Below are 22,175 nucleotides of genomic sequence, written 5' to 3' on the forward strand. Positions count from 1 at the left end.
GATCCTTGCATATAACTGAGAGAAAACATAACCTTCACATTTACATTTATTTAACATCTCATACAGTCTCAGTCTGTGGGACGGATGTTTTCACCGGTAACCATATCTGCAAAAAAAACAACCCAACACTGGAGAGAGATAATTAGCAGATAAAACCCAATGGACTTTATCAAAGCCTCTCCCGATAATCTGTAAATAATGGACATGTCAAAGGTAGTCATTTAATGTTATTGATATCCATGGGTAGGAAAGAGGAACATGGCTGTTCATACTTAAATCAGCAATGACTATTTTTGGCTCTGCTTTCATAGCGGTTTATCATACATACATTTTATTTATAGATTTTTTTTAAAGATAAGATTTGCTAGTGTTGCCTTAATCTCTTCGTTCCTTAGGGTGTATATAAGGGGATTTAGCAGCGGGGTCACAATAGTATAACAAACAGAAACCATTTTTTGTAACCCTGAGTATTGTCCTTCAGATGGAATCACATAATTAAACATCATGGTCCCACAATACATACAGACCACGGTCAGGTGGGAGCTGCAGGTGGAGAAGGCTTTTTGTCTTCCAGTTGAGGTGGAGATCCGGAGGATGGCGGCGATGATGTTTATATAAGTTACAAAGATAAAGATTAATGGCAGAAATAATATTGGGATAGAGTTGGCAGCACTTACTCGTTCAATAATTAATGTTTGCGAACAAGAAAGTCTGAGAAGTGGAAGAAGGTCGCAATAAAAATGGTTTATTATGTTTGACCCACAAAATGTCATCTGGTGTAAAAGGATAGTATGTGGTAAAGCAAAAAGCATTGCACAAACCCAACATGAAGATGCAAGAAGAACACAAAGTTTAAGGTGGATAATGGAGGAATAACGCAATGGGTTACAGATGGCCAAATATCGGTCATAGGACATCACGGTGAGGACGAAAAACTCATTGGTCCCACATGCAGAAAACAAATAAAACTGAATTAAGCATCCAGACAGAGAAATAGAGCTTCCTTCTCTCAATATAATATGGAGCATTTCAGGTTGAATGGTTGTGGAGAGAAGGATGTCGTTGAAAGACAGGTGGCTGAGGAAGAAGTACATCGGAGCGTTGATGTGGTGACATGCGATGACCAGTAATATGATTGTAAAATTAGCCGATAACGTTAAAATATAAATCATGAGAAACAAAAGAAGAAGAATGACTTTAGTGTTGTGGATGTTTGGAAATCCCAGAATAAAAAATTCTGTGTTTATTGTTGTGTTTGTAATCTGCTCCGAGATGTTTGTATGTGAAGATAAATACATGAATATAAATACATTATCTGACACACAAAAATGTTATCATTTGCTGACAGCAGCAGGGTATGACATCACTCAGTAGAAGTGATAGACACAATGATTTATAGGTCACAATAGCTGAAATAGTTATCTTATATAAATGTAATACGTCAGTTACTTATGTAATTGCTGAAGATGTTGTTCTTTTCCCATCCCCACAGTGAAAAGACGCAGAAATGCACCTAGAATATAGAATAAAATATATTAATTAGAAAAGTATTATCGCCGTGTTATCTGTTTACCGTCTCAGGAGTCTGAAGCCTCCCTCCAATATGGTATTATTCAGAGGCGATGTAAGAATCATTGAAGGCATTGTCTATTTCTCAGATACATAAAGCATGGGTGGTGATGATGGATTACTTTGACCCATTGATGGATTTCAGACAGAAGGAGGAACCCTTAATTATTTAAACTGTTAATTCCAGTTTCCTGATGGGTTCACTGACATCCACATCGCTTTTGGCAAATTCTACTGTAATGGGGTATTTTCCACAGAAAATGTATACAATAAAAACCACTATGGGACAATCATTGGTTTGAACCTGAAGACCACAATTGAAATTGCAAGGAAAGTCCAAGAAGTTTAGACAGAACACATATAGGAAACAATTCAGTTCTATAGTATACACGTGTTTCATCTGCATGTAGAGAAAGGGAGTAACGAGATCTACATCAATATAAAGAGTGTAAAGTATAAGACGTGGCCCCATTTTATTTTAACTCACGATTCAGAATACCAGCTTTCTCTTAAATCAACTCAAACGCACGAGTATAATTCATATGACCAAACATTTCAAATGCCAGAACGAAATAAAAGGCTGTAACATGACATCACGTTAAAAAGATTCCAGGAGTCAATATTCTAGGTTTCCCCCTCTGAGCTGAGACCTACCTTCCAAAGCGGATGGGAATCAGAGATATGAAAATGTTGAGTAATAATCTCACCTCCCTTCTGCTGACCAGGTTTAAATGCATTAAGTCTGTCTCTTTATGCTGTGAAGATATTTATACCTTTTCTAGATATTCACCGTAAGCATGAGGAGCCTTGGGCAGAAGGACACTTGGGACGGGTATCCTATAGAGAGCTTCAAAAAGGACTCTTTCTTATGCCTACTGTATGTAAGAAACAAACTGCATTATTTGAAAAAGAGGTTTAACACCTTCGTAACAAGATTGTTTTTTTAGGATATTCTGTGACGATGGCTGTTTTAACATTTTTGCGGTGTTGCTTTTTAGCTGTAATGTTCTTCTCTCTCATTTAGTGCACCCACACAAATTTATATATATATATATATATATATATATTTTTTTTTTTCAGGACAATAATGGGTTTCTTTAGATTATCATACCATACCATTGATCATATCATCTATTTTATTATAAAAAAAATAATTAAAATATGGTGAAAAAAATGACCACCTGTCACGACACAGCGTACAGAAGAGACACCGAAGTCAGGTAGGACTGGCAAAGGATGGTCCAGAGAGCCGAGGTCAGGATACCGGAGAGCAGGATAATCGTGGAACAAGCCGAGGTCAGGATACCGGAGATCAGGATAGTCAAGGAACAAGCCGAGGTCAGGATAGTCAAGGAACAAGCCGAGGTCAGGATACCGGAGATCAGGATAGTCAAGGAACAAGCCGAGGTCAAATAACAGGAACAAGCAGGAAATACGCGTACTGGGAAGGCACTACCGAGATAGGCACGACCATCAGAAGGCAAGGTCTCAGTGTTCTGAAGTCTCTTAAGTAGGCACAGGAAGTTAGGCACTAATTGGAGATTTCCCGCCAAAATTTCAAAGTGCCGTTACGTCACTTCCTGCGCGGCCATCTTGTGGTTGGCGATTACGCAATCTTCCCATATAAGTAGATGTAGTTTCCGCGGGCGCCACTAGGTGGCGTGAAGAAGAACGCGTCCGGACACCAGAGCTGGACCTGTGCTCTGGCTGAAGCTGCTGGGAACGCGACGTGGATGAGGTAAGTTCTCCCTCAATCTGTAGCGGCTGCCTCCGCTGTGCAGAAGCGGGGGGTTTCCCCCTTCTCCGCGGCGGCTGCGCCTGTCGTGCAGAAGCGGGGGGTCTCCCCCTTCTCCGCTGCGGCCGCGTCTGCTGTGCAGAAGCGGGGGGTCTCCCCCTTCTGCGCGGGGACTGAGGTTGCCGTGCGGGAGCAGGGGGTCTTCCCCTACCTCGCAGCGGCTGCTGCTGCCGTTCAGAAGCGGGGGGTCTCCCTCTTCTTCGCGGCAGCTGCGGCTGCCGGACCGAAGCGGGGGGTTTCCCCCTACCTCGCGGCGGTTGCCGTTGCCGGCCGGGGGACCCAGCGGATCTCCCTGCCGGTAGCGTGACACCACCACACTTTTTCTGCCTCTATTTGAAAAATATTTTACTCATCTACAATAGTTAATGAAAGCACCTGCTAAATATAAACTAATATTTGTGCTGAGGTTTTGTTTTTTAGGCTTTGTTTTTTTGCTTTTTTTACACATTATAGGACAATAAGTACCAGTAGTGTATTGCTGTTTTCAAATCATTTTTTCATCTGGTCATCCTGCCCCCATGTCCAATTAGGACATCTTTGAAGCTAGCCAATTCAATTTACCCCATCAAACAACTGACAAGTGTAGCCTCGACTTCTGGGCTATGCCGTTCTCAATGACCCCAAATAAACACACAGAACACAATGTGGGTTAAAAAAGTCCGCAGCCGGTTTATTTACAAAAGCCATTGTCACAAGACTTGTGCATTCGTCTTCAGGCGAACATGAAAACGAACACGAATTCTATGGCACATCCACATTGAACGACCACCAGTATTTGCCAAGGATTAAGACTGATCTGTAACTTTCCATTTTCTTGTCCGCTGTTACCTGATAATTTATCCACCCAGTTGGTTCATCTATTTTTGTAATGACTAACTGCTCTCCCTGCTCTCCTTCTCTCACTGCACCAAATCCATCCGCAATACTGTAGCTAGACTAATCTTTCCCCTTCACTGTTCCTCATCTGCTACTCGTCTGTGCCAATGCTCCACTGGCTCCCCATAGAATCAAATTCAAATGTCTAACCCTGACCTACAAAGCCCTGAACAACTCTACACCCCCTACATCTCTACCCTCCTACCCAGATACCCCTTAACTTCCATCTTCATTCCGCTCATGAACTGTGACTTTCTTCCAGCGTCATTACCTCTACTCGATGACAGATAAGGACCATTTGGCCCGTGTAGTCTGCCCATTTTTTTTCTGGTGTAAGGGGTTTAATCAGTCTTTGGTCAGGTCCTATATTAAGGATAGCGTTCTGTCTATCCCATGTATGTTTACATTTCATCACTGCATTAGCCTCCACCACTCCTGCTGGAAGACTGTTCCATTTATCTTCACTGAAGATGAACTTCCCTAAGCCTCTGACCTTCTACTTTTAGACCATGAACTCTTGTTCTAATCTTTCTTGCTCCTCCTTTCAAATAAGCTTGTCTACTTTGTTAAATCCCTTTCAATATTTAGATTTTTAGATAAACTCTATCGCCGCCTGTCTCCGTATATATTAAGATCCTTTAATTTGTCCTAATAATTTATGTCCTACAAACCCTACCTTTTTGTAGCTCTCCTCTGAACTCTCTCTTATGTGTCCACAGCTCTCAGACTGCTGGGACTAGCAATAGGGAATTGGGTAATTTTACTAACTTTACTTAACCCCTTAGGGACAATGGGCGGTCCCTAAACCCATTGAAAACAATGCATTTTGAGCCTGTACATGTACAGGCTTTGTCATTAAGGGGTTAATAAGGTTATTTGATGGGTGGCAGATAAGGTGGGTGATTATATAAGTGGTTAGTGGGCATTTTCAGAGATCATCTTTGGTCAAAGGAAAGGAGGCAGTCCAAAAGAAACGTCAAAGCATTGAAAGAAGCTATAAAAAGAGTAATCCTACCTGTACATGGTGGATACAGGTACTAAAATGTCTAAGTAAGTAAATGCCTAAGTGGGTAGAAGACGCAATACAAAGTATTTCATACTTTTTAACCCTTATATGGGGACAAGAAGAGGACATAGTAAGATGCATAGAATTAGCTTTGTGGCTCCCATAGGTTGAATCATACATTTGGACCCACCAAATCACATTAGCAATGGAAATGAGGCTTTAATGGAGTATGAAGATCTTGTCTTCACGACTCTTCACCAGTTCCGGTGCTGGCTAGCTCTGTGTCTTAATAGGTTTCTTCGAAGCCATGCAGGTCACTAAGTACCCGGAGGCTTAATCCAAGGTGAATGTTATTGATAGGTGAAGACCATATACTGCATAAATCGTAGGCATCTGCCAAACTCAACTGCCTGTATTTGTCCTGCTGCATGTCCCATGGTCATAGACAGGGGAGGGCTGGCAGCCTAAGGCCTGGGGGGCAAGTCAAGTGAAGTGGCTCCTCCCCCTCGCACTCACCTTTCACCCCTCACGCTGCTCCCATCATTATGCGGCCATCAGACTGCTGGAAATCGAATCTAAACGGCCGCTGGGTGCTGATGCCACCGGCTGGAGCTACTTTAATCCTTTTTTGTATTTATTTAATATGCCGGATCGGCTTGCCATATTAAAAATAAATAAATAAAGTATTAAAGTAGCGCCGGCCGGCAGCATCAGCACCCAGCGGCCGTTTAGATTCGATTTCCAACAATCTGATGGCCGCGTAGCGATGGGAGCAGCGTGAGGGGTGAAAGGTGAGTGCGAGGGGGCGGAGCTTTCACCCCTCACGCTGCTCCCATCACTTGGCGGCCATCGCATACGGCCGCTGGGTGCTGATGCCGCCTGCCGGCGCTGCTTTAATACTATTTTTTTTTTCATTTAATAGCCAATCCGGCTTGCCATATTAAATTTTAAAAAAAAGTATTAAATTATCAGCACCCAGCGGCCGTTTAGATTAGATTTCGGGCCCCTGGTCATAGAATAATGAATGTCACTCTCTGTCTCCTTCTCCACTGCCTCCATGTTTCATATAAACACATGCAACAAAATATAGCAACCCGCATTCTAAATTGTAAATACACTGTTTGAAAGAGGGGGACGCATAACTCTTATTTTTCTACTTTTTACAATCTAACATTTAAATATTTTCTGAAATGATGCAATTTGTTGTTTGTACAATGTATAGCAGCGTCCTGCCTTGAAACTCTCTATAGTATACCCGTCCCTAGTGTCCTTCTACAGAAAGCTCCTCAGGGTTGCTCTGTATATCTAGAAAAGGTATAAATACATTCACAGCACGGATGCACAGACTTAATGCATTTAAAATGTATAGGCGAGAGGTGAGTTTTTATTCCTAATTCTCTGATTTACATTTAATTTGTATGGTAAGTTTTAGCTCAAAGGTGGTCAACCTGAACATTGGCTCCTAAATCGTTTTAATGTGATGTCATTTTACAGCCTGGGTGATCTCAAAAAATCATTTTATTGAGGTTTTTAATGTTCTATCAAATCTTTGGTCATATCAGTCGTGCTTTATTTAACAGAAAGATGGCATTCTCAACTATGTGTTAAAGATAAGAGGGTCACTAGTCTGCCGTCCACTTTAGATTTGTGTTGTTAGTAAAACGAGTCTGGTCTATATACCTACATATACTGTTTTTCTTGATGTACATCAAGTATACATAATGTGGGTTTATTATAGAATGGACTTATTTGTGGAATGCAATTCATCAAATATTAGGTAAGTATTTTGGTTCTTCTCATCTACAGACAGTGTTCCCTCAGAAATCTCATGGTGCTGCCACAACCACAAGGGATTCTGGGTAGGCGCATGCAAATAAGGTCAACAATCATCACCTTTTGCCTCTATATCCACTTTATACATGGATCCCTTGAAAGGTCCTTCCTTGGAGCACTTTTGATAGAAATCAACCATTGCAGATCAGGAGCACCCTACAAGAGCTGCGGTTATGGAGATGCTCTGACCTAGTCTTCTAGCCATCATAATTTGGCCTTTGTCAGAGTCGCTCAGATCTTTATGCTGCCCATACTTTGCTGCTTCTAACACACCAACTTTGAGGATTAAATGTTCACTCACTGCCTAATATATCCCCCCACCACCACCAGATGCCATGATAGCAAGTTATCCGTGTTGATGATTCACTTGCTCAAAATGTTGATTGGTGTAAATTATATTGCTTATTTTAGAATTGTTTGCGGTGATATCATCACCCGCTACTGTTAGCAAGTAGTAACAATTACGCATTTTGTGTTTCAGATATTATATTATCCATGCATTTATCTTTACATAAAAACATATTGGAGCAAATCACGAACAAGACAGTGATCAAGGAGTTCTGGATTCTGGGATTTGAGAACATTCAAAACACTAAATATTTGCTTTTTCTTTTGTTTCTAATGATTTATATTATAACCTTATCTGCTAATTTCACAATCATATTACTGATCTCCTTAAGTCATCTTATCAATGCTCCGATGTACTTCTTCCTCAGCCACCTGTCTTTCAGTGACATCCTTCTCACCACGACCATTGGACCTGAAATGCTCCGCTTTATACTTAGAGAAGGAAGCGCTGTTTCTCTGTCTGGATGCTTTCTTCAGTTTTATGTGTTTTCTGTATCTGGTATTAATGAATGTTTGCTCCTCACCGTTATGTCCTACGACCGATATTTGGCCATCTGTAACCCATTGCGTTATTCCTCCATCATGGACCTCAAACTTTGCATTCTTCTTGCAACTTCATCTTGGGTATGTGGTTTAGTTTTTCCTTTACCGCAAATTGTTCTTTTACAGAAGATGACATTTTGTGGGTCCAATATAATTAACCATTTTTATTGTGACCTTCTTCCACTTCTCAAACTTTCTTGTCAAGAGACATCAGCTAATGAAATAGTAATTGCTATCGGCTCTATCCCAATATTATTTCTACCAGTAATTGTTATCTCTGTAACTTATATAAAAATCATTGCCGCCATCCTCCGGATCTCCACCTCAGTTGGGAGACAAAAAGCCTTCTCCACCTGCAGCTCCCACCTGACCGTGGTCTGTATGTATTATGGGACGTTGGTGTTTAATTATCTGGTTCCATCTGAAGGACAATACTTAGGGTTACAAAAAATGGTTTCTGTGTGTTACACTATTGTGACCCCGCTATTGAACCCTCTTATATACAGCCTAAGGAATGAAGAGATTAAAAGGACAATAACAAAGCTTATCTTTAAAAAAATTATATAAATAAAACATTATGTACGATTTAACTTCTTTTCCCTGCCCATAGATATTAATAACATACATGTACTACCTTTAACATGTATTCTATTTACCTTAAACCGAGAGAGGCTTTGATGACGACTTTAGATTTTGTTGTGCTCATTATCTACTAATTATCACAATTTCACATTTTTTTGCAGGTATGGTTATTTGTTAACACAATAGTCCTTCAGATGTTTGACTTAGAGACATTTAAATAAATGTATATGTATAGGTCTTGTTTCTCGCATTTTTGTACAAGGCTTAATCGAAGGTGAATGTTATTGAAAGGCTTTAATGGAGTATAAAGATCTTGTCTTCACGACTCTTCACCAGCCTCATTTCCTGTGGCTCCCATAGGTTGAATCATACGTTTGGACCCACCAAATAACATTTGCAATGCAAATGAGGCTTTAATCGAGTAGAATGATTTTTATATAATTTACAGAGATAAAAATTACTGGTAGAAATAATATTGGGATAGAGCCTAAAGCAATTACTTTTTCATTAGCTGATGTGTCTGAACAAGAAAGTCTGAGAAGTGGAAGAAGGTCACAATAAAAATGGTTATTTTTTATATTTGACCCAAAAAATGTCATCTTGTGCAGAAGAACAATTTGTGGTAAAGCAACCACTAAACCACATACCCAAGATGAAGCTGCAAGAAGGATACAAAGTCTGAAGTCCATGATGGAGGAATAACGCAATGGGTTACAGATGGCCAAATATCGGTCATAGGACATCGCAGTGAGGAGCAAACACTCATTAGCTCCAGATGCAGAAAACAAATAAAACTGAATAAAGCATGCAGACAGGAGACAGAGGGTGACATCCATTATTCTAGGACCATCGTGCATGCAATAGGAAAAATGCAGACATTTCAGTATATGATGCAGTGATTTGGTTCTTATTTTTATTCTTACATTTATAGGTGTAATCCTGATAAACTAATTTGTTTGGTTTTGAATGCATGGTGTTAGTGTGTGTGTGTGTGTGTGAGTGTCTTAGTGATTTCTGTTTCCTGTTGTTAGGCTCGCCATCTAATCAAATCTTTTCTTATTTCTTGGATGTGGCAGGACACACTGCTCGAGCGAAGCTTCATCCTAATCCAAACAAAACAAAAGACAGAGAACAGATGCTTTTGAGACAGAATTAAAAAAAAAAAAACTTAAAGGTACCCAACTTTTGCCGACAAATTCTAAATAAACTAAATCTGCATCGTATGTGCTTAAAATACCAAATATTTATATATTTTCTAGATATACACAGTACATATGAAATGCTTTCTGTAGGAGAACACTAGGGAGTGCTACTGAGATTTCTACGGTAGAAATATGAACCAGGCAACATTAAAAACAGATTTCTGCATTTAAAAAAAAGTTTCAAATAAGTTCTAAAACAGAAACATGTAATCACATTTCATCTAGATATGAAAAGTTTAATCAACAAAGAAGAAAAAACATTTTTTTTGAATGTGTTTGAATTGAGCTTTCAATCCATTATACTCTCACCCCATGTATGAGGTAGATAGATTATAGCAATTGCAGTTGATAGTCTTCACTTATTATAATACCATTTACCTTCAACTGAGCCTTGTGGTACTGAGTTACCACCAGGGTTTCATGTCAACCCAATGAGACATATGGCTGGCAAGTTGAAGAACTGAGGCAGGCTGGTTAAACAGAATGAGGAAGATTTGCACAGACAGGAACAAGCTTGGGTTAGGACAATAGAAGATAATTTGGCAGGTAGACAGAAATGCTATGGAGGGGAGGAGGCCAGGATTTCAGGAACTATAACGGGTGAGGGCAATTCTGAGTTAGGCTAGCTCAGCATAACTCCAAAATGGTGGTGCTGCAGTGACGTCTTCCAGTTGGAAGAGAGGATGTCACCGCAAGTGCTGCCACATTGCTCTAAATTGACACTTTCCATTTTGGTGCAAATTACCGGGTTATGTCTGGAGATGTGGACGAAGAAGGAAAATGCAGATTAGAGATTGAAGATAGTATAGAAGTTGATGGCGATGCAGAATGAGATTTGGAAGTGGTCGACAGAAGTCGAAGTTGCCATTAACCCCTTAACGACAATCCACGTACATGTACGGGGTTGCCGTGCAACGGGTTAACGACAATGCCCGTACATGTACGGGCTGCCGTTAAATAGCTGCATCGCCGCGATCGGCGGCTTTGCAGCATCCACGGAAGCCTCCCAAGTGAGGCTGACCGTGGATCCGGGGAGGGCAGCCCCGGAAGAAAAATGGCCGCCGCCGCACCGATCATGAAAGTTCGCGGCGCCCGGCTAAAACAGCTTAGGAAGCGATCTGAATCGCTTCCTAAGCATAAATGGTGTTACTGACATGCCTCAATATCGAGGCATGTCAGCAACACTACCCCCCTACCCCGATCACCTTGTGATTGCTCCGAAGAGCAACCACAAGTGCCATCCTGTAAATGACGTTGCCGTCATTCACAGGATGGCATCAACAATAGAAATGAGTTCATAGAGGGTCTATCCAGACCCTCTTGTGAACTCTCGAGCTCCTCCTGCAGGTTGAATGCAGGTACTGCATCCAACCATGCAAGGTCAATGGAGCCCAGCTCACTAATGAGTGATTAGTAAAAAAAAAAAAAAAAAAAAATTAAAAATTTTTTTAAAAAAAAATTACAAAAAATGTTTAAAAAAAATAAAAATAATATGGTAACATATAAAAATCCCCACTGTCACCAAAAAAAAAAAAAAAAAAAAATTAATAAGCAAGTCCTAAAATTCTTTATCTTTACAAAAATTCCAGCATGGAAAGAGTTAAAATATTGGCATTACAAATGCCCATAGGGTGTCTCGTATTAAAAAATGCATGAGTGGATGGGATAAATTGAATTGGCCGGGTTCAAAGGTGTCCCAAATATGGGACATGGGGGCAGTAGGATCAGATGTCTAAATGGCCAAAAAATACACACCTCACAAAGGCGGCCTTTTACCTCCCAAATAACCCAACAAACCCATGCATGTGGGGTATCACTGCGCTCAGGAGATGTTACTGAACACATATTGGGGTGTTGTTTGACAGGGACATATACCAGGAGCGATAAATTTATACCTGAAGTACAACGTGTGTGAAAAAAATACAAAAAAATTTACTACCATAAAGTTTCACAAAGGCTGGTGGTAAAATTAGTGCATGGAAAGGGTTAAATTACCAGCATGTGAAATACCTTGGGGTGTCTAGTTTTTAAAAATATATGATTTGATGGGGTAAATTGCATTGGCCGGCTTCAAAGATACCCGAAATGGCACATGGGGGGAAGAATTACCAGATTTGGAAAAAAAGGTTTTGAAATAGCAAAACGCTACCTGTACTTATTGCCCCATAACGTGCAGAAAAAAGCAAAAAAACATAAAAACATTGGGTATTTCTAAACTCAGGACAAATAGTAGAATCTATTTAGTAGGTTTTTTCATTCGTTTTTGCAGATGAGTAAAAGTTTTTTGTTTAAAAAGTGAGAAAAAGTAATTTTTTAACAAAAAATCCCCATATTTTACCATTTTTTTTATAGTAAATTAGATGATATGATAAAATTAATGGTATCTAAAGAAAGCCCTGTTTGTCCTGAAAAAAACAATATATAATATGTGTGGGAGCACGAAATGAGAAAGAAGAAAATCACAGCTAAACAGGAACACCGAAAAATGTTAAAATAGCCATTGTCCCACAATATACTACGAGTAATAACCCCTATTGTCCTTAAGGGGTTAAAGAAAGTATGGAAACATTTCATGATCATAAGAGTGAGAGTGAACAAGAATGAGTGTGAGAAAGTGAGATTGAGGGAGAGTGTGAGGGAATGTGGACCTTTGAATTTCAGATGACAATTTGCAGCCTTTTGCTTTGTTTTTGTCCAATTCGTGGGGGATCTGGTCTTGTCTTCGCGGCTTTGTACAAATTGCCAAATTCAAGAAAAATAAACAAGATCGATAAGGTAGAACTTAATCAAATAAGATCAGAAATAAACAATCGATTACAAGAACAGGTAAATAGAGGACTTCTAAAAATGAAACAGAATTGGTACCATGGAAATAACCAAGTGGGTAGATAGCTAACTAACAAAATAAATTATAAGAAAAAAAAACATTATTAATACAATTGTTGTTTTCTATCCCCAAAACAAATAGCAAAATGTTTTGAAGAGTACTATAAATCTCTGTATACTTTAACAGCGGCCACTAAATCTCAAGGAAAAATTAAGAACTATCTCCAATCTTTAAATCTACCCAAACTATCTCCAATTAACTTAGAAATTTAAATGCTCCTATACAATTTGAAGAAATAAAGAATATAATTGAGAAACTAGATAGAAAAAAAGCACCAGGACCAGATGGCTATACCGTTTTATTTTTTTACAACATTTAAACATATAATTTTTCCATTACTAATGAAATCCTATGAGGAGATCACAATGGGTCACCCCTTTCCTCCCGAGATGCTGAAAGCCTTAATCTGTCCGATATTAAAACCCAATAAAGATCCAAGCTTTATATCCAATTATAGACCTATTTCACGTATAAACATTGATATAAAAATGTACTCTAAGATTTTGGCAAAGAGACTTACAAATTTTCTTCCAGACTTAATTCATCCAGACCAGGCTGGCTTTATAATGGGCAGACAAATAACATATAATGCCCGTAAAATAATAGATTTGACCTAGACCTAGCAAATAAAAGATCTAAGCACACGTCATTCATTGCATTAGATGCAGAAAAAGCCTTCAATTGTGTCGATAGGTTATTTTTATCTGAAACAATGGAGGCTTTCGGCATCTCGGGAGTATTTAAAAAAATACTTTGACATTGTATAGATCTCCTACGGTTAGAATTATAGGGACTACATTTATATCAGAAAGCTTTGAGATCGGCAATGGCACTAGACAAGGTTGTCCATTGGCCCCTCACCTGTATATTCTTACTGTAGAACCATTGGCATAATCTACTAGAAACTCAATAGAAATTTCAGGTATTAAGAGGAGCAAGCTAAATCAATGACGATGTAAATTGGAATAACGATAGTATTGATTATCTAGGTATAAAAATAAAATGTAATATTAAAGAGATAATTAGAAGTAATTATACCTATTTATTGGAAAAGATGACAACAAGATCGCAGGGCGTGGAAGGCTTAGAACTCTCTTAGATAGGAAGAATAAATGGATTAAACGCATATTATATTCCAAAAATAGTTTATGTTTGAAAAGCAATACCCCCAAGAGTTCCGTATTCTATTTTATCTCTTTTTCAAAAACTAATAACAACATTTATATGGCAGAATAAACCTCCCAGAATGTAATTTTGTAATGAAAATCGTATGCTTGCACACTTCTTACTATGGAACGGACCTAATAATAACAACATCTCATGGTTTGAGATTGAAAAAAAGGCAGTTCATTTATCTACCCCTTATAATATTATTTGGATGAACAATGAAATAATAAACCATTTAAAGAGTGATAATTTAATTGTAAATGATATGACAAAAACAATAATTAAATTTAAAAAGTGTATGAAAATGGAAGGAAAAAATCTTATTAGCATCGCCAATTGATGTGTTGACAGCTTACTTAAAGGATATTGATTTAACCCCTTAATGACAAAGCCCGTACACGTATGGGCTCAAAATGCATTGTTTTCAATGGGTTTAGGGACCGCCCATTGTCCTTAAGGGGTTAAGCAAATGGAAACAAGTGAATATGAATAATTTATCGGATATATACGATGCAGATCACGCTCCTGACATGGTTTCAATTAAGAAAGAAATGGAACTTACCAACATCAGAATTATTTAATTATATAAGAAGAAAGCATTTTATAAACTCCCCTCAATTCGAGGATTTCTTTAGTAAACAACACAAATCAAAATGATTATACCGAATAAGAACACTAAAAGATAATTTAAACATTAAGGCTTCATTAACCAATATGGAGAAATGGGAAAGAGATCTGGGTGAAACATATTCAAAAAGAACAATGGCTTTTAGCCTAAAATCAAATTAAAAAAATGGTCGCATTGTGTTGGTACAGTTATATGTTATAATTCCTTATAATTTCCCCTTAGGTTTTGTCTTTCTTTTTCTTTCTTTCTTTCTTTGTTTTTCCTTTTTTTTTTTTTTCTTTTTTTTTTTTTTCTTCTGAGGGTGAGAATATATAGTATTGAGAGTCCATCCTTTTAGGATTAAAGGTATATCAAATTTAGATTCGTATTGTATTTATATATGTTTATTTGCACTGTACACAATTATGTCTTTAATTTTACTTATTCATTTATATTTATTTGAAAAAAAATAGAAAAAAAATTAAATGTTAATATGGACTCACAAATTTTAGAAGAAAAATGTGGGGGTCTGACCTCGTTTTCGGTGCTTTATACGACTCTGTGAATTTATCCAAATTTGGTAAATTTGCAATTCCTACGAATCCGAATGTACAAGTCTAGCATTTTCCTCTTGAAGCTGATTTTTTAAGTTAAATCGTACATAATTTTTTATTTGTATAATTTGTTTTTAAAGATAAGCTTTGTTATTGTCCTTTTAATCTCTTCATTCCTTAGGCTGTATATAAGAGGGTTCAATAGAGGGGTCACAATAGTATAACACACAGAAACTATTTTTTGTAACCCTAAGTATTGTCCTTCAGATGGAACCAGATAATTAAACACCAACGTCCCATAATACATACAGACCACGATCAGGTGGGAGCTGCAGGTGGAGAAGGCTTTTCGTCTACCAGCCAAGGCAGAGATCCGGAGGATGGCGACAATGATGTTCGCATACGTCACAGAGATAACAATTAATGGTAGAAAAAATATTGGCAGAGAGTTGATCGTAGTTACAGTTTCAATAGTCGATGTTTCTGAGCAAGAAAGTCTGAGAAGTGGAAGCAGGTCACAATAGAAATGGTTAATAATATTTGACCCACAAAATGTCATCTTCTGCAAAAGAACAATATGTGGTAAGGAAATAATTATTGCACAAACCCAACATGAAGATGCAAGAAGAATACGAAGTTTAAAGTCCATGATGGAGGAATAACGCAATGGGTTACAGATGGCCAAATATCGATCGTAGGACATCACGGTGAGGAGGAAACACTCATTAATACCAGATAAAGAAAACACATAAAACTGAATAAAGCATCCAGACAGAGAAATAGCGCTTCCTTCTCGTAATATTATCTGGAGCATTTCAGGTTCAATGGTCGTGGTGAGAAGGTTGTCACTGAAAGACAGGTGGCTGAGGAAGAAGTACATCGGAGCGTTGATAAGATGACTTAAGGAGATCAGTAATATGATTGTGAAATTAGCAGATAAGGTTAAAACATAAATCATTAGAAACAAAAGAAAAAGCAAATATTTAGTGTTTTGAATGTTCTCAAATCCCAGAATCCAGAATTCCTTGATCACTGTCTTGTTTGTAATTTGCTCCAAGATGTTTTTATGTAAAGATAAATGCATGGATAATATAATATCTGAAACACAAAATGCGTAATTGTTACTACTTGCTAGCAGTAGCGGGTCATGATATCACTGCAAACAATTCTAAAATAAGCAATATAACTTACACCAATCAACATTTAGAGCAAGCGCATCATCAACATGGACAACTTGCTATCATGGCATCTGGTGGTGTTGGTGGTGGGGGTATATATTAGGCAGCGAGTGAACATTTAATCCCAAAAGTTGACGTGTTAGAAGCAGCAAAGTATGGGCAGCATAAAGATCTGAGCGACTCTGACAAAGGCCATGTTATGATGGCTAGATGACTAGGTCAGAGCATCTCCACAACTGCAGCTCTTGTAGGGTGCTCCTGATCTGCAATGGTTGATTTGTATCAAAAGTGCTCCAAGGAAGGACCTTTTAAGGGATCCATGTATAATGTGGGATATAGAGGCAAAAGGTGATAATTGTTGACCTTATTTGCATGCGACTACCCAGAATCCCTTGTGGTTGTGGCAGCACCATGAGATTTCTGAGGGAACACTGTCTGTAGATGAGAAGAACCAAAATACTTACCTAATATTTGATGAAATAAGTCCATTCTATAATAAACCCACATTATGTATACTTGATGTACATAAAAAAACAGTATATGTAGGTATATAGACCAGACTCGTTTTACTAACAGCACAAATCTGAAGTGGACGGCAGACTAGTGACCCCCTTTTTTTTAACACATAGTTGAGAATTCTGTTAAATAAAGCACGACTGATATGACCAAAGATTTGATAGAACATTAAAAACCTCAATAAAATGATTTTTTGAGATCACCCAGGCTGTAAAATGACATCACATTAAAAAGATTTAGGAGCCAATGTTCAGGTTTACCACCTTTGAGCTGAAACTTACCATACAAATTAAATGTAAATCAGAGAATTAGGAATAAAAACTCACCTCTCGCCTATACATTTTAAATGCATTAAGTCTGTGCATCCGTGCTGTGAATGTATTTATACCTTTTCTAGATATACAGAGCAACCCTGAGGAGCTTTCTGTAGAAGGACACTAGGGACGGGTATACTATAGAGAGTTTCAAGGCAGGACGCTGCTGTACATTGTACAAACAACAAATTGCATCATTTCAGAAAATATTTAAATGTTAGATTGTAAAAAGTAGAAAAATAAGAGTTATGCGTCCCCCTCTTTCAAACAGTGTATTTAGAATTTAGAATGCGGGTTGCTATATTTGGTTGCATGTGTTTATATGAACCATGGAGGCAGTGGAGAAGGAGACAGAGAGTGACATTCATTATTCTATGACCATGGGACATGCAACAGGACAAATACAGGCAGTTGAGTTTGGCAGATGCCTACAATTTATGCAGTATATGGTCTTCACCTATCAATAACATTCACCTTCGATTAAGCCTCCGGGTACTTAGTGACCTGCATGGCTTCGAAGAAACCTATTAAGACACAGAGCTAGCCAGCACAGGAACTGAGGCTGGTGAAGAGTCGTGAAGACAAGATCTTTACTGCCATCATACGGATCTCAACCTCAACTAAAAGAAAAAAAGCCTTCTCCACCTGCAGCTCCCACCTGACCGTTGTCTGTATGTATTATGGGACGTTGATGTCTAATTATCTGGTTCCATCTGGGGGACAATACTTAGGTTTACAAAGTATGGTTTCTGTTACACTATTGTGACCCCACTGTTGAACCCTCTTATATACAGTCTAAGGAATGAAAAAATTAAAAGGGCAATAACAAAGTTTATCTTTTCAAAAAATAATATAAATTAAACTATTTACGATTTACCACTACGAAAGCCTGGTTCAATCTACAGTAATCAATTTACAAATAGCCACGTTCCTTTCCCTACCCATAGATACAATTTTTCATTATTACCTTTAACATGTACTGTGTGCTTTTCACCTAAAACAGAGAGAGGCTTTGATAAGAGTGAGAGTGAATGAGAATGAGTGTGAGAAAGTGAGATTGAGGGAGAGTGTGAGGGAATGTGGACCTTTGAGTTTCAGATGAAAATTTGCAGCCTTTTGCTTTGTTTTCGTCCAATTCGTGGGGGGGGGGATCTGGTCTTGTCTTCGCGGCTTTGTACAAATTGCCACATTTAAGAAAACCAAATGATTACTGTTATGTACCTGCAATCGTGGCGCTCTTTGTCCTCTGACCTCTTCTTGAAAAAGGGGGTAGACCCCCCGCCTCCTCAGAGCCACCACTGTAGCTACCGCCACAGAGAAGAAGGTGACCCCTTTCCACCCCGTAACCGTTCAGGCAGCAGTCAATGGAGAGAAGAGGGAGACCCCCTCCACTTCACAACCGCCACAGCAGGTAGACAGAAATGCTATGGAGGAGAGGAGGAGGCCAGGATTTCAGGAACTATAATGGGTGAGGACAATTCTGAGTTAGGCTAGCTCAGCTAGCCAGGACCTGCACCAATAAAATCTATTGACTAGACATGAGGGAGAGTGTGAGGGAATGTGGACCCTTGAATTTCAGACGAAAATGTGCAACCTTTTGCTGTGTTTTCGTCCAATTCGTGGGGGGATCTGGTCTTGTCTTCGCGGCTTTGTACAAATTGCCAAATTTAAGAAAACCAAACAAGATCGATACGGTAGAACTTAATCAAATAATATCAGAAATAAACAATCGATTACAAGAGCAGGTAAATGGAGGACTTCTAAAAATGAAACAGAATTGGTACCATGGAAATAACCCAGTGGGTAGATAGCTAACGAACAAAATAAATTATAAGAAAAAAAAACATTATTAATAAAATTGTTGTTTTCTATCCCCAAAACAAATAGCAAAATGTTTTGAAGAGTACTATAAATCTCTTTATAATTTAACAGCGGCCACTAAATCTCGAGGAAAAATTAAGAACTATCTCCAGTTAACTTAGAAATATTAAATGCTCCTATACAGGCCCGGACTGGCCATTGGTCACACCGGGCATTTGCCCGGTGTGCCGGGCCACGGCAGGGCCGCATTGACTTAGGGACTGATGGAGCTGCAGCTCCAGGCCCCTACCCTACCCACGGCCGCATTGATGCAGGGCCACCTGCCCCTTAAGCCCGCCGCAACTGCGACCAGGTCCGCCACTCTAAGGGGCCGGGAAGTCCCCAAGGCCGGACTTACGGGTCTGCGGCCGCACAGGGTTTAAATTAAAACATCAGGGTTTTTTTACTTTATTTAACATCCTCCATGTTAAATAAAGTTTTTTTAACTTTATTTAAGATAGAGGATGTTAAATAAAGTTGAAAAAAAAAACCCAGATGTTGCTGCTTGCTCCGGCAACAAGGTAAGTAGGGTGAGGGAGGGGGGTGCAGTGAGAAGGGGCAGAGGGGGGTTAGATAGTGAGAAAGGGGGAGAGGGGAAAGATAGAGGCGGTACATATTGAGAAGTGGGGAAGGGGGTTACATAGTGAGAAGGGGCAGATAAGATTAAGAGAGGGGGTAGTGTGAATGCGTATGAGAATGAATGAATAAATGTGTGGATGAATTGTGTGAATGCGTATGACAATTAATGAATTCATGTGAGGATGAGTTGCTTGAATGATTTGTGAGACTGCATAAATGAATGTGTTAATGATTTGTGTGAATGATTAAATGCAAAGATGGTACGGGTGGGCTTTAACAAAAAATAAATAAATAAATATGGGCTGCTCAGGCTTAAATGCCCGGGCCTATTTTTTGTCCCAGTCCGGGCCTGCTCCTATACAATTTGAAGAAATAAAGAATATAATTGAGAAACTAGATAGACAAAAAAGCACCAGGACCAGATGGCTATACCGTTTTATTTTTTTTACAACATTTAAAAAGATAATTATTCCATTACTAATGAAATCATATGAGGAGATCACAATGGGTCACCCCTTTCCTCCCGAGATGCGGAAAACCTCAATCTGTCCGATATTAAAACCCAATAAAGATCCAAGCTTTATATCCAATTATAGACCTATTTCACTTATAAACATTGATATAAAAATTTACTCTAAGATTTTGGCAAAGAGACTTACAAATTTTCTTCCAGACTTAATTCATCCAGACCAGGGTGGCTTTATAATGGGCGGACAAATAACATATAATGCCCGTAAAATAATAGATTTGACCTAGACCTAGCAAATAAAAGATCTAAGCACACGTCATTCATTGCATTAGATGCAGAAAAAGCCTTCGATTGTGTCGATTGGTTATTTTTATCTGAAACAATGGAGGCTTTCGGCATCTCGGGAGTATTTAAAAAAATACTTTGGCATTGTATAGATCTCCTACGGCTAGAATTATAGGGACTACATTTATATCAGAAAGCTTTGAGATCGGCAATGGCACTAGACAAGGTTGTCCATTGGCCCCTCTCCTGTATATTCTTACTGTAGAACCATTGGCATAATCTACTAGAAATTCAATAGAAATTTCACGTATTAAAACTAAAAAAATGACATTATTTGCTGATGATATTATTTTGACCCTTTCGAACCCTGAAAGTAAAACATGTATTTAATAGGATCAAGGAATATAGCATATATTCAAATTAAATATTAATAAAACTCAAATTATATCAACACATCAGTCAGAGGCGCAAGCTAAATCAATGAGGATGTAAATTGGAATAACGATAGTATTGATTATCTCGGTATAAAAATAAAATGTAATATTAAAGATATAATTAGAAGTAATTATACCTATTTATTGGAAAAGATGAAAACAAGATTGCAGGGCTTGGAAGGCTTAGAACTCTCTTGGATAGGAAGAATAAATGCATGAAACGCATATTATATTCAAAAAATAATGTTTGAAGAGCAATACCCCCAAGAGTTCTGTATTCTATTTTATCTCTTTTTCAAAAACTAATAACAACAGTTATATGGCAGAATAAACCTCCCAGAATGCAATTTTGTAATGAAAATGGTATGCTTGCACACTTCTTACTATGGAACGGACCTAATAATAACAACATCTCATGGTTTGAGATTGAAAAAAAGGCAGTTCATTTATCTACGCCTTATAATATTATTTGGATGAATAATGAAATAATAAACCATATCAAGAGTGATAATTTAATCGTAAATGATATGACAAAAACAATAATTAAATTAAAAAAGTGTATGAAAACGGAAGGAAAAATCTTATTAGCATCCCCAATTGATGCGTTGACAACTTACTTAAAGGATATTGATTTAAGCAAATGGAAACAAGTGAATATGAATAATTTATCGGATATATACGATGCAGATCACACTCCTGATATGGTTTCAATTAAGAAAGAAATGGAACTTACCAACATCAGAATTATTTAATTATATAAGAAGAAAGCATTTTATAAACTCCCCTCAATTCGAGGATTTCTTTAGTAAACTACACAAATCAAAATGATTATACCGAATAAGAAACACTAAAAGATAATTTAAACATAAAGGCTTCATTAACCAATATGGAGAAATGGGAAAGACATCTGGGTGAAACATATTCAAAAAGAACAATGGCTTTTAGCCTAAAATCAAATTAAAAAAAGTTTGCATATTATAAACAGTTTCACAGATGGTATAGAACTCCAATACAAGTCTCAAAATATAAAAAGACTATGACTAGGAAATGTTGGAGATGTGGAAATTATTTATACAACATACAGTTAAATGTTATAATTCCTTCTAATTTCCCCTTAGGTTTTTTCTTTTTATTTATTTATTTCTTTGTTTTTTTTTTGTTTTTTTTCCTGAGGGTGAGAATATATAGTATTGAGAGTCCATCCTTTTAGGATTAAAGGTATATCAAATTTAGATTTGTATTGTATTTATATATGTTTATTTGCACTGTACACAATTATGTCTTTAATTTTACTTATTCATTTATATTTATTTGAAAAAAAATTGAAAAAAAATGAAATGTTAATATGGACCCACAAATTTTAGAAGAAAAATTTGGGGTCTGACCTCGTATACGACTAAATTTGGTAAATTTGGTAAATTTGCAATTCCTACGAATCCGAATGTACAAGTCTAGAATTTTTCCTCTTGAAGCTGATTTTTTTTCCCACTTCCCAGCCACTGGTGTTTAGGTATCTCCAACGTCCAACAAGAATAGAAAGAGAAAAGTAAAACTATATCATAATATAATGT

At 37.9% G+C, this 22,175-nt stretch overlaps 3 protein-coding genes across 3 annotated transcripts; 1 reads left to right on the forward strand and 2 right to left on the reverse strand.

Moving 5' to 3' along the window:
* Positions 1 to 335: 335 nt before the first annotated feature.
* Positions 336 to 1,094, reverse strand: LOC128491726 (olfactory receptor 6M1-like). The gene has a single exon (XM_053464040.1). The coding sequence runs from the start codon at positions 1,092 to 1,094 to the stop codon at positions 336 to 338; it is 759 nt and encodes a 252-aa protein (XP_053320015.1).
* Positions 1,095 to 7,574: 6,480 nt separating this feature from the next.
* Positions 7,575 to 8,537, forward strand: LOC128491727 (olfactory receptor 10J4-like). Its single transcript, XM_053464041.1, has one exon. It carries the CDS (start codon positions 7,575 to 7,577, stop codon positions 8,535 to 8,537), a length of 963 nt encoding a protein of 320 aa, XP_053320016.1.
* Positions 8,538 to 15,084: 6,547 nt separating this feature from the next.
* LOC128491728 (olfactory receptor 10J4-like) lies at positions 15,085 to 15,849 on the reverse strand. Its single transcript, XM_053464042.1, has one exon. The coding sequence runs from the start codon at positions 15,847 to 15,849 to the stop codon at positions 15,085 to 15,087; it is 765 nt and encodes a 254-aa protein (XP_053320017.1).
* Positions 15,850 to 22,175: the final 6,326 nt, after the last annotated feature.

This window comes from Spea bombifrons, chromosome 4, assembly GCF_027358695.1.
Source record: "Spea bombifrons isolate aSpeBom1 chromosome 4, aSpeBom1.2.pri, whole genome shotgun sequence".
NCBI lineage: Eukaryota > Metazoa > Chordata > Amphibia > Anura > Pelobatidae > Spea > Spea bombifrons.

Excerpts from the sequence above, each read along its gene's own strand:
- LOC128491727 (XM_053464041.1), top strand. The coding sequence starts at position 7,575 with ATGCATTTATCTTTACATAAAAACATATTGGAGCAAATCACGAACAAG.
- LOC128491726 (XM_053464040.1), bottom strand. The coding sequence starts at position 1,094 with ATGTACTTCTTCCTCAGCCACCTGTCTTTCAACGACATCCTTCTCTCC.
- LOC128491728 (XM_053464042.1), bottom strand. The coding sequence starts at position 15,849 with ATGTACTTCTTCCTCAGCCACCTGTCTTTCAGTGACAACCTTCTCACC.